A 14,061-nucleotide genomic window follows, 5' to 3' on the forward strand; every position below is an offset into this window, starting at 1 on the left:
TGTTTCTTTTAAAGATAAGAATTTTTAAAAATATAACTAATATTATTTATATTTTCAAATAGGCAGTCAGTGTTCAAATTTTTCTTCAAATTTTGTCTTAAAATTCTTTTTTACAGTGTTTGTTGAAATCAGGATCCAAATAATATCTATTTGGAATTCTTATATTTTTAGAGAAAAATATTTTTATAAACTCATGGATTTATATGTATTTGAATTACTTAAGTTCTTTGCTCTTTTTATTTTTGTCAATATTCAAATTGTCCTATCTTTTTTAGGAACCTCTTCAAGTTCATTCTTGAGTCTTGACATTTCATGTGTAGTCATTGATACTTTTCTTACTTTGTGTTATGACAAGATATATTATACATTTTCTGCCACAGATTTGTAGTCTGCCATTTCTCTAAGGAGCCCTAGTTTCGTTTAGTAGGAAATGGTATTTAGAAATTACAATCTGGATACCCTCTAGAGACGTTCCTTGCTATTGGATTGGTCATTATCTCTAGACCTTTGTAGTGGACGGAACTAGAAAATAATTTTCTTTTTAAAGAAAAAATATGAGTTTATTGATAGTTCCAGTTTAAATTCAGGACTATAGAGTTTTTACTTCTTCAATCTTACATATGTATCTCCTTTCAAACAGGCTGAAAACTGTGGTTTCTAATGACATCAACATAATTACTCATTTGTGATATCCCAAAATATATAGAATGCTCTCAGAACTAACAATATTATTACTACAAATATGCAGGATTTCTTTCTCTTCTTTTCCCTAAGGATATATCCCCTGTGGGGTGAATGTGTAAATTACTATGTTTTAAAGTCACTTGAAATAATTCCTCTTTGTGTAGATTTGCCACTAATGTGATACACAGTTAATTTGTTTCATTTGCTTTTGGTAGTTAAGGATTGATTTTTTTTTAAATGTAATGTTGTTTTATAACTATGTTAAGTAGTTACATAATTCCAAAGTCAAATCCAAGAAACAAAGGATATTTAGAGAAATTTAACTTTAATTCTGGTCCCCTTCCTCCCTACATATCCCTTTAAGTCACCATTTTAAAAAGGTTTAGTTTATGTTTATCCTTCCATCCATCCATCTCTCTGTCTGTCCCTCATCTTAGGTAAGTATTAGCATACTGAGCATACTTTACTCCACTTTGCAGTTTTCACTTTGTGGTACACCCTGGAGATTACTTTACAGTATGCATTCTCAGTGGCGGATATCACCTCAATGGGACAAAAATTGGTTCTTGAAGAGTGAATAAAATCTTGGATATTACAATGGTTTGTGGCCCTCTAAAGGGTCACGGTACGTAAAGAGATATATAGTGTATCTGTGATATTAAAATTTTATGGGAGGGTGATTAGGAATGAAAATGTCTAAAAAGACTTCTTAGGGGGACAATAATGAAAAAAAGGTTGAGAAACTGCTCTGCAGCACTATATATAGTACATGAATTGGTATTCTTTAATTCTTTTAAAGTGAATAATGTCTGTTATGATATATTCAACTAGCCCCCTTATTGGTCAACATTTGGATTGTTTCCATTCCTTTGCAGTTACCAACAGTGCTGCAATGAATGTATATTCTTTTGTATTTTTACTAGTGTATCGTTAAGATGGCTTCTGAGTAGTGAGATTCCTAGGTCAAAAGCTAATTGCCTATGTAATTTTGCTAGAGACTGCCAGATTCCTCTTATGGCAATGTTTTAGTCTGTACTAGTGGGTATGTTCTAAATTAGTTTATTGTAAGATGTTGGTGCCATTTTTGAAAACCTTATTAGTCTTCTAATTAGTTGTAAGAAATATATTTTTCATATTGTAAAATGCAAATTTATATGTTATTTCACTTATCAGATTTTTTTTCAAAATTATCCCTACACTACTTACTATCTGTTGTTTATAAAAGAACAACAATGGATCTGTCTAAAAGGTCACATGGTTTAAACTAATTTTTTTTAAATGTGCTATATTTGATCTTAGTGAAGACAGTTGCCAACATTAAGAGTTTGTTTTTCAAGTAAATGTAGTATATATATTTTTAAATGTTTGGTTTTTATTTAATTATAAATATTTAAATTTGAGATAAAATTTAAATATAAATGTTTTTAAATTGCCCCCAAAGATAGAGCTTTTTAAAATTTTTTATCCTGGGATATAAACAGATTTTCCACTGGCCTATTTCACTTAATTTTGATATACTTTGGACCAACTAGATTACCTAGGTTTTTTCAGCCCATTGTTTTTTTGTCTTTTTGTGTGTGAGGAAGATTGACCCTGAGCTAACATCTGTTGCCAATCTTCCTCTTTTAGCTTGAGGAAGACTGTTGCTGAGCTAACATCTGTGACAGTCTTCCTCTATGTTATGTGGGACGCCTCCACAGCATGGCTTGATGAGCGGCACTAGGTCTGCACCTGGTATCTGAACCTGTGAACCCAGGGCCGCAAAGCAGAGTATGTGAACTTAACCTCTGTGCTACTGGGCTGGCCCCTCAACCCATTGTTTTTATGAAGCTATTAGATTGTGTGGCAAAAATCCCTTTGTATATAAAGGTACTCATCCTCAGTGCTCTGCAGAGCATGGACTACATGAGACCATTCTTGTCATTTGGAGGGTGAATGGTTTTTCTGGGGAAGAGGTTTCAAATCCTTTTAGTAGTACTTGCCCTTGCCATACCCATGGTGGTCCAGATTAGAGCCATTCTCACTTTAACCCTACCTAGGATCTGCAAATATTAGAGGTGGATTAAAAAGAAACATTTTATGAGAAAAAGTTCCATGGATAGTTCGTAGCTCAGTACTTTTATATTTTCAGTCTAGTGTTCTAATGATTTTCAGTTTAATGGCCTGAGGGATATGCACAATAACTCAAACTGATCATGACAGAGATTGAATTAAGTCAGTATGTCCCTATAGTCCTTCAGATATTTGTATGCACCCAGAACAGGGCCTGGCATAGTAAGCGCTTGTATTTATTGAATAAATGAATGGGTAGGGAGCTACTGGCATTGATATTCGGTAAATGGTTAATGAGAAAAGAGTTTAGAATATCTGAATATTTTGTGTGTGAAAAGCAGACAAAAAAAACAGTGCTGAAATTTCTAGAACCAAGTTTCCTACAACACATTTAACTATTTGGAGGTTAAACATATAAAGAAAAAATAGAATTTGGGAGATACTGTGACACTATCACTGTTACTTTTGTTAAGTTAAAGGACTCCATTTTACTAAAACATCACATTATTGCACAAGTACTGTCAGCTAGAAAAGTTTTGCCTGCTAGTTCCCTTGGTTGTGGAGTGAATTTGAGTTTTTAATGAATATATCTAACATTTTCTTCTTCCTTTGTAGGCATTTGGGATCACAGCTTTGTGAATTAGAAAAGCTGATAGATAAAATGATGATTGCAGAATTTTCTACATATTCTCACAGTGACTTAAATAGACCACTGGAAGATGACTGTCAAATTTTAGAAGAGGTATGTGTTTTGAACTGTGAAATGAAATGATATCATTGCTTAGTGTTAATTCCTAACAGCCTTAGTTTAGAACACCTTCTTCTCAGATTATAGTGAGCAAAATTATCTTAAATTTCAAGGTCTTTCAGACCCATGAAGTCCTTCACTAACTGTATGACTTTAACAAGCACCATAATTGTTCATTATCCTGTGAAATTAGAGAATGAAATAATTTTATAGCTTAATTAGAAGTTGGAGTTAAAATGAGATCTCTTTATAGCTTACAAACCAAGTTCAAAATATAAATATAGGATGAATTAATGTATATCCATGTGTATGCATGTACTGGAGTATGGCTTTTATAAAAAGTGATCATTATTATGTGGCAGCTTATAGTCATTCACATTCACTGAGTACTCATAAACATGTTTTATGCATATACATATACAAATACTTCATATCCAGGCTTCACTTATCTGGTAACCTATCAATGCTGATTTCTGCCAGGAACTAGTAAAGAATCCAAAAAGCCCGGATAGCAGCCTAAGTAGTTAAAGGTATTTTTATACATGTTAGTTAATTCCCCACAGATAGTCCAGGTCATCATTCCAGTCTTCTAGACCACTAATTAAAAAACCCAGGGCTGAGGGGCCAGCCCGTGGTTGAGTGGTTAAGTTTGTGTGCTCTGCTGCGGCGGTCCAGGGTTTTGCCAGTTCGAATCCTGGGCGCGGACATTGCACTGCTCGTCAGGCCATGCTGAGGCGGCATCCCACATGCCACAACTGGAAGGACCCATAGCTAAGAATACACGCTAGGTACTGGGGGACTTGGGGGAGAAAAAGGAAAAAAATAAAAAATAAAAAAATGAATGAATTAAAAGTTAAAATAAATAAATAAATAAAAAACCCAGGGCTTGTGGAATATTTATTAGTCATCAGTGTTTGAGAAGTATACCTTCTAGCTGCTTGTTGAAACTAGGCCAAAATATACTCATACTGTTTTACCTCCAAACCAGCTTCATTTGATCCACTGTAGTGGAATAGGATATACCCGTTTTAGAACCCTGACTCCAAAACTCTGATGACAAGGTTGCTGTGGAAGGGGTTTATTTAGGCTTCTAGAAAATACCATATGCAAGATAGAGATCTGAGGATCAAACAATAAAACCTTTGATGTTGAATATTTCTACCTCTAATTAGATTATTTTATATATTTAAAGTGTGAAGTTACATATTCTTCTTTTATTTTAATAGGAAAGACTAGTATCTCTTGTATTTGGACTTTTAAAACAAAGAAAACTTAATTTTTTAGAAATCTATAGTGAAGAAATGATTCTTACAGCAAAGAATATCATTAAACAGGTAATTATACGTCTTTTATTTGATATATTTTGGTGTAGAATCTTTTGTGAAGTTTATTTTTATGTAATCCTAGTAATACATGTAGTATAATAGTAATATTTTCTCATTTATTTAAAAATTGAAAATATAGACAAATAGCAGAAAGAAAAGCAGCCCTGCCATCCAAAAGATTATCACTTTAAGAATATTTCTAAGTGTAAATTGTTTACTGATGTTTTTCGTCATTGCTATCATACTGTATATATGATTTTGAATTGTACATATATTTAAGTTAGAATCATAACATAAGCATTTTCTCATATAAGCCTTCAGAAACATCATTGTTAATGGTTGTATAAATTTCCTTCAATATTATGTTAGTTAAACCTACTTAACCTTTCCTCTATGTTGAGTATTTAGGTTGTTTTCATTTTGGTACTGTAAAGAACACTCTGACACACATCTTTGGTGTAAAGTTTTGTTTGTCTGGTTTTTCATATTTAAGACAGTTTCCTTAGCTGATTCCTAGAAGTGGAATTATTGGTGAGAAAATGAAAAGTATTTTTAAATTGTTTGATACGTAGAGTTGAATTGCGTTCTAAAAAGATTTTATCAAAATATTCTCTCATCAGCAGTAGGTAAATGTTCATTTCCTTTTACTGTGACCTCTAAGAAATTATAGCGGTAAACTAAATCCATGTGTTTTTCCCTGATCTTTGTTTTGAATTTTTTCACTCAGATAAATCTCACTCATTGAACTTTGGTTTTTCTATATATAAAAAAAAACTATTTTACGTGTATTTATGAGGCTTAACTGATCATCGTCAATAGGTTGAATGTACACTTCTGAGTTTTTAATGTTTAAATAAAACAGATTACAATCACTTCATCTTTTACCTGTTTCAAATACTGACTAAAACACTGTATTTTAAAATGGTTACAACCACTTTCAGAAATTGTTGGCAATATCTACTAGCACTAAATATACACATATGTTATGACTAAGCAGTTCTATTCCTGGATATTTACCCACCAGAAATGCATACATAAGCTCACCAAAGACAGCACAAGAATTTCATGGCAGTGCTATTTGTTGTAAAAATTGGAAAAACCCAAATTCTATCATCAGCAGAAAAGATAAATGGATTGTAGTATCTTATACAATTGAATACTATACAGCAATGAGAATGAATAAATTACACGGAACAACATAGGTGAATATCATATACACAATGTGGAGCCAAAGAAACCAGACACAAAGGAGTATTCACTATGATTCCACTTATGTAAAATTCAAACACAGGCGAAATTAATCTATGGTATTAGAAATCAGAATAGTAGTGTCTTTTGGGGGGAAGTAGTGACTAGGAGAGGAGCATGAGAAGGGCTTACTGGCAATGTTGAATTTTGTATTTGAGTCCTGGTTACATAGGTATACTCCATTTGTAAAACATTATTGAGCTATAAACATAATTTGTATAATTTTGTATATATAATATTGTTAAACAAGTTTTTAAACTACTATGTTTTAATTCCCAGACTTCTCTTGAAGTCTAAGCATTTATTATTTTTTTTTAACTTTAAATTGTTGCATGTATTGTAAGGAAAGGTAACCTCCAAAATTAATTTCTTTCGGAATTTAAATATGGGGCTTATACCTTGTTCCTAAGTATTATAGTTCTGGGGTGTTTTGGTGTATGATTTTGAACAGTTTTAAATAGTACGGGATTTTAGTTAATACAGTTCAGGCTTACCCTGGAATAATTATTTAATAGGGTAAGGGTAATGCTGCAGTTTTTTAAACACCTTGAAATATCTATAAAAGACAAAAAGAAGTCTGGTAAAATCATTATTATTGTCATTGAGGCCCTACAAATGAACATGTAATACTTAGAATTCTAAAGACATTAATCAATTTTTTTCCTTAAATTTTGCAGTGTGTGATTAATAAAGTTTCAAAAATAGAAGAAATAGACACAGATGTTGTTGTGAAGTAAGTATAAATATTAGATTGGGCGTTATCACGGAAAAGGTGACATATTAGAATAAGGAGGATTTAGTTAAGGAATTATTTACTAAGGTGTGGACAGAGTATAGGAAAATCCCAAGTGACAGTGAGTACCATTAAGGGACAAGGGAAGAGAGCAGTTAATAGAATTCAGAAGGAGAAAGATGTGTAGTAGTTGAAAAAAAAGACATGTAGTAGTTGAAGCGATCTTCAGTGGAGGAAGGCAGTCATCCTGAGGCAACTCCTCAAGGCGGGAGATAGAGCTCTAAGTCCCTTTCCTCCTTCCAGTTTTTTGTAAGGGCTCCTCATTGACCAAGCCTCCCAGGGCAGAGAGAGAATGGGGAGGATACAGTGTAGTTATAGAGGGGGGAAATTGAAGATAATCCTTTCCAGAGACTAGCAGTGTTAAGTTTAAATTATTTAGCTATATGATTAAAATCCAGCTTCTACTTGGCTTTGAGAAGTTTGAGTACATGATTTTGAATTACGCATGTCTAATTTCTTGTTCTCACCTTTGAAATTCCTGTTCTTTCATTATGAGAATAGTGATAAATATTTTATGACTATGAATTTCTCATTCATATAGATACTTAAACTTTATTAACTGGCCTAAGACATGAATAGCAGTATGGACAACTGTGAAACGTCTCTGGGCCAAACTGATAGAATGAGGATTGTGGTGTTTTAATTTCCACGCTCTTACCTAGTGAAAACTCAGTTTCAGAATTAGTTAAGCAACCCTAATAATGATACAGTAATCACTAGTAGTTGGAAAAATGAAGTTTTTGGGACTCTGTTAAAAGCCTGTGAACATGTAGAGTGAGTTATTTTAATTTTTTTCTTTGCTAGGGAATTTTTTTCAAATACGGAATTTCTTGTATCTCAAGTATAGGAGTATCTCTTAAGAATAAACTCATAGCTGCAGTAGCATTCATTAAAAACTTATAGTAATAAGTCACTGTAGTACTATAAAATATCTTTATGGAATTCTATTTTGCATTAATTTTTTTATCTTGAAGTTATTTATTGATATCAGCTATAAAAAATTGGTTATACCATTATCTATTATATTCATATCTAGAATATATACTAGATATATATAATATACACTAGATATATATATTATACTAATATAATATTGGCAAATACATAGCACTTCTTTATGTACTGTGCATTGTTTTAAGTACTTATTAACTCAGTTAATATTTACAGCAACCATATAAGGTAGGTTCTATTACTTTCTCCATATTAAGATGAGAAAATTAGAGCATGGAAGGGTTAAGTCACTTGCCAAGAGTCATACAACTAGTAAATGACAGGGCTGGAACTTGAACCGAGGCCCTGTGGCCTCAGAGCCAGTGCTCTTAGCCACCATGCCATATTACCTTTCACATGTGGAAAAGTACCTTTTAGTTTGTAGTTAGACAAGCAGATTATTAAGTTTGTTAGGGTAGATGTTATGTTCCTATTTTTTGTGTGTGTGTTCCTGTTTTTATTCTAGAACTTATCTTCACCTTTACTCAAAATTGGTTTATTTCTCTGTGGTTTTTCATCCAATGATCACAATGCATGTTCACGTGGAATTGCCATATGATAAGATTCATAAGTCAGTATACTTGACTAGATTAGTCTTAGAGATGTTTAAACAAGGAGGAGGAGTTATTTAGTAATTGACCTCTTCAACTCAATTTTATGATTTTAGTTAGGTATCTAGGTGAAATTGCATTTTATTCTTCTCTTACTAGATAGTATTTAGTATCGTTTCCTCCAGTTTGTAAATATCATATTGGCCTAAGACAATGGTTATTTTTGTTTGAATTAATTTTTTTCTAGGCTTGCAGATCAGATGAGAATGTTGAATTTTCCTCAGTGGTTTGATCTGCTAAAGGATATTTTCTCGAAGTTTACAATTTTCCTACAGAGAGTTAAGGTAAGCTTATGTGATTATAACTTGGTTCAGGATATCCCTAAATTTAAGTTAGTTTTTTATATATATAATAGATATAGAATCAAACTAGAATAAAATAGAATTTCTTTGTTTTTGTAATTTTTTAAAGAGGCTTGGTTTTTTTTTTTTAAAGATTTAAAAAAAAATTTTTCCTTTTTCTCCCCAAAGACCCGCCGGTACATAGTTGTGTATTTTTAGTTGTGGGTCCTTCTAGCTGTGGCATGTGGAATGTCGCCTCAGCATGACCTGATGAGCGGTGCCATGTCCATGCCCAGGATCTGAACCAGCAAAACCCTGGGCTGCTGAAGCAGAGTGCGCGAACTCAATTACTTGGCCATGGGGCTGGCCCCATAAAGAGGCTTGGTTTTAAATAAGATTTGAAGTGCTTCAGAGTATTTTGGTACTTTTTGTAATTTTGCATGATTTACTTTATATTAAAAAGAAATATAATGCTTACTTGGCATTAAATATTAGATAATATTTCTTCTTGTGATTTTTGTGATGCTTGAATCTCTCTAGATTATCTAGAGGTTCAGTATTGTGAAACACTCAAAAATCTGCCCCAAACCACTTGATTTTTCTAGAAATTTAATGTTGATGTAATAGTATTTTTTAACATGTAGTTCATATTTAAATTGCTCTACTAATGTCCTTTATTGCACGTTTTTATTTCATTTTTTGATCTGGGATCCAATCAAGGATCATGCATTACATTTAATTATTTTGTCTTATTAGTCAAACCACTTAATTTTAAGCCACTCAGTATAAGGAAAAGAACACATGCTATACAGCACTTTTCAGAAGAAAGGATGTCACAGACTCTAATATATTGGTTGGAACTACCAACATGTCACAGCTGTGTTTTAATAAGACAATCATTAGGAATTACTGAGTGTAACAACCTATTTGTGAAATTTGATATTCTTTGAATTATCAGGTATCAGTATTGTGATGTATGTGCTAGTTAACATCCGGAGCATTTCCTGAGTATCACATTAAATGATCTGGGGGACTTTGCTACTTATCTATGACACAACTTTTCCTTGTTGACATTGGAGTGATGCTAAATCACATGCATAAGCTCTCCAATCGGAGTGGGAGAAGTTTTATAAAATGTGATTCACTGTACTTAATTTAGACTCCTACCAAAATGTTGATCCCACCCATTGATAGTGATAGATAACAAACCTGTATCTGTGGATTGCTCAATAACTAAGCCATGTTTTCACTTTTTCTTATTTTCCCACCATATCCTCATTATACACAGTTCTATTATTGCATGTCTGGATGTGTAGAACTCCTACACTGCATAAGGTAGAGTTGACCAGCTTTTTGCCAGTAACTTTTTAAGTAGCTGTTCCACTTTTAGATTCTATATCAGTTAAACTAAGCCAAATTATTATTCGATATATGTAGAATATGGGAACAGTGATTTGTCATAGTTGTAATTTCTCATTTTCACATATGGGCCACTTCAACTAATATTTCTGTAAAACATCTTTGAAGATGACATAAAACCTTTAAATGTGGTACTTTTTTTCTTTGAAAAAAGTTTGTGATTCTCTAAGGGTATGGTTTCACTGTAAAATTATGTTAATTACAAGCTGTTCATTTTTAATGAAGAACTTTTAAATAACTACAAATTGGAAAGAACCCAGATGTCTAACAATATAGAAATGGTAAAATAAGTTATGATTAGTATATTCATTGCCATGGAATATCATGCAGCCGAGGATTTTTAATGATTGAAGAAAATGCATACATTGTAACATTAAGTGAAAGGCAAGATATAGACCTACTTATATAGTTTGATCTCAGCTATGTTAAAAAGATTTATCTCTTCATCTTCATAGAACAGAGACAGTTTGTCTTTTTGGTGGTTATCTTTAGGTGGTAGGATTATATATAATTTAAATTTGTTGTTCATTCTTTTTTGTTTTTCCTAAATTTTCTACAAAGGGGGTATTACTTTTATAATCAGAAATGGTTTCGTTTTTTAATAGTGTTTACCATGTTACAGGAATAAATTATTTGAAGCTCTTATTTAATTTACCAGTGTTATTAATTTATTATCCTACATTCCTGTATTTCTCAAAAACAAAAGATATTCTATGTGTCAGTTTAATATAAAGTAAATTATATTTTTAAAAATAAAGCTTAAAATTTCAGCCAAAACATTTCAGTAACATTTTTAGTGTAAATGGAGAAAAAATTAAAAGTTAGGGGCTTGAAAATTTTATATTTGAGTAATTATTAACGACTTAAGGATTCGTATTGCTGTTAATTGTATTTTTTAAATTTTTTTATTATGACAAAATACTCCTAACATAAAATTTACCATCTTAACTATTTCTAGTTGTACAGTTTAGTGACATTAAATGCATTCACATTGTTGCTCCACTATCACCCCCATTCATCTACAGAACTCTTTGCATCTTATAAAACTGAAACTCTGTAACTATTAAACAATAACTTCCCATTCCCTCGTTCCTGTAGCCCCTGACAGCCACCGTTCTACTTTCTGCCTCTATGAGTTTGACAGTTGTAGGTACCTCATAAAAGTGTAATTATACAGTATTTGTCCTTTTGTGACTGGCTTACTTCATTTAGCATAATGTCCTCAAGGTTCATCCATGTTGTAGCATGTATCAGAATTTTATTCCTTTTTAAGGCTGAATAATATTTCATTATATGTATATACTACATTTTGTTCATCCATTCATCTGGCAGTGGGCATTTCCACCTTTTGGCTGTTGTGAATAATGCTTCTATGAACATGGGTGTACAAATATTTCTTGGCTGCTTTCAGTTCTTTTGGGTAAACATCCAGAAGAGAAATTGCTGGGTTATATGGTAATTCTGTTTCTGATTTTTTGCATACTGTTTCCAATAACAGATGCACTATTTTACATTCCCACCAACAGTGCACAAGGGTTCCAATTTCTCCACATTCTTGCTAGCACTTATTTTCTTTTTTTGGTAGTAGCCATCCTAATGGGTGTGGTGTGGTATCTCATTTTGGTTTTGATTTGCATTTTTCTAACGATTAGTGATAGTGAGCATCGTTTTGTGTGTTTATTGGCCATTTGTATATCTTCTTTGGAGAAATATCTTTGCCTATTTTTTAATGAGGTTATTTTTTTGTCGAGTTGTAGGAGTTCCTTATATATTCTGGCTGTTATCAGTTCTCTGATTTGCAAATATTTCCTCCCATTCCATGGGTTGCCGTTTCACAATGTTGATTGTGCCCTTTGATGCATAGAAGTTTTTAATTTTGATGTAGTCCACTTTATTTTTCCTTTTGTTGCCTGTGCTTTTGGTGTCATATCCAAGAAATCATTGCCAAATCCAGTGTCATGAAGCTTTTCCCCTATGTTTTATTCTAAGAGTTTTATGGTTTTAGGTCTTACTTTTGGTCTTTTATCTATTTTGAGTTAATTTTTGTATATGGTACAAGATAAAGTTTCAACTTCATTCTTTTGTATGTAGATATCCAGTTTTCCCTGTGCCATTTGTTTAAGACTGTCCTTTACCCATTTAATGATCTTGGTACCCTTGTCAAAAGCCATTTGACCATATATGTGAGGGTTTATTTCTGGGTTCTCTATTCTGTCTCATTGGTCTGTATGTCTGTGTTTATGTCAGTACCACACTGTTTTGATAACTGTAGCTTTATAGTAAGTTTTGCAGTCAGAAAGTATGAGACCGCTAACTTCGTTCTTCTTTACTGCTAGTTGTATTTTGAATTTTTATTAAAATTCTTATTCATTGTGTGTACCTGATAGATTAGGCTAATTTGTATATAGCTAAAACAGAAAATAATCCTGAAATGCAGCTTACATTCTTTTTGAGGAATTTTTAGCTCTTAAGTTTTCACTTTGTTATGTGGGAAAATAATCCTGATCTGTCATTTTAGAGACTTATCAATATGATTACCAGAGTATTTCATTCACTATTCTCAAGATTGCAAAATTTTATTTCATTTAGCTGTTCTGGTCTTTTTGGAACATGAATTTGACTACAAACTGCTGTAATAGGTTAGTTCAGAAAGTAAATCATGTACCTACTGTTGAATCTATTATATATTGTAAAGTCTTCCGGCATCGTTAAACAAGAATGGCTTTGGACTTGGAAAAAAATAATTAGCAAACCTTTAAAGCTATAGGTATGGTGAAAACAGTGAAGAAGAATCTCTAAGAGAACACCTGATATGCTGTATATGGAAAACATATTATTGTATTAGCTAAGACCTTGTCAGTTAAAAGGGGCAAAGTATTCAAATTAAACTAATTTAAACAATAAAAGAAATGTATCAACTCAGGTAACTTAAAATAGTCCCAAACAAGAATAGACCTCAGGCATGGTGTCCTCTTGGTTCTCTAGCTTAGTTTCTTTGTTTTAATTCACTTCTACCTTCCTTTTTGTCGGCTTCATCTTTAGACTAACATAATTGTAGCAAAATGGCTACAGCAGTTCCAGGTCTGCCACAATTATGTACTATACCACCTAGAACAAGGTTTTTTTCTTCTCCAGTCATCAAATATAGGTCTTTGGCTTTAATAGGTTGGGCCAATTTAGGTCACATACCCAATCACTGGTGGTCAGGAAAATGCCGTGCACTGCTTGGTTTGGGTCTGGATTGTTTTTTCATCTCCGAATTAATCATGTGGCAAAGAGGTTGGGAATACACTGAGTGGGCTATTCAGGACCAACACCTGAAGCTGAAAAGTGGACTCAGTTTTACATGGCTGCATTACTATTGGGGAAGTGCAGAATAGATGTTGGTGAGGGAAAGACCATGTCCACCATTGTAGTCTTTTTGTTAAAAAAAAAAAGCAAGAAAGAAAATCAGCAAGACAGAAGACATAAGGAAGAAGAAAGGCAAAATGAAGATGGAGGAAATAAGCACATCAAAGTTTAAGACAGTAAGGGAAATTAAAAGCATCAATGATGGAGTGTTGCTAGGAGCAAGTTTGTGACAATAGAGAAGTTACTAATCAGTAGAGGAGAAAGATGCAGAATCCATAGACACTTTGGTACTATTGTCCCTGAAGACACGGAATCTCTGCTATATACTGTATGGGCTATTGTATCACTTAGAATGCTTTTAGTTCCAAATAACAGGAAACACAAGTCAGAGTGTCTTAAACAATTATGAGAATTTATTAGCTCATATAACTGAAAAATATCCAGAGGTAGGTCAGCATTTAATAGGTGCTTAATAGTGAGGTTGATGATGTTATCAAGCCTTGGCTTTGCTTCTCTGCATTTTTGTGTCTGTCTTCTATGTATATTCTTTAGCTTTAAG

The 14,061-nt window shown here is 32.7% G+C and overlaps 1 protein-coding gene across 6 annotated transcripts in view; it reads left to right on the plus strand.

The window, feature by feature from the left end:
- The window catches only part of VPS54 (VPS54 subunit of GARP complex), a 106,249-nt gene that overhangs the window by 52,815 nt on the left and 39,373 nt on the right, over positions 1-14,061 (plus strand). For all 6 annotated transcript variants that reach the window (XR_006888735.1, XM_046662401.1, XM_046662400.1 and 3 more), the window contains 4 exons: positions 3,352-3,478; positions 4,711-4,818; positions 6,735-6,790; positions 8,639-8,735. Coding sequence is in view for 5 of the 6 variants with exons in the window: in XM_046662401.1 (XP_046518357.1) it covers positions 3,352-3,478; positions 4,711-4,818; positions 6,735-6,790; positions 8,639-8,735 (388 nt within the window). In the remaining variant the exon portion in view is untranslated. The remainder of the gene's footprint in view (positions 1-3,351; positions 3,479-4,710; positions 4,819-6,734; positions 6,791-8,638; positions 8,736-14,061) is intronic.

This window comes from Equus quagga, chromosome 5 (genome assembly GCF_021613505.1).
Source record: "Equus quagga isolate Etosha38 chromosome 5, UCLA_HA_Equagga_1.0, whole genome shotgun sequence".
NCBI lineage: Eukaryota > Metazoa > Chordata > Mammalia > Perissodactyla > Equidae > Equus > Equus quagga.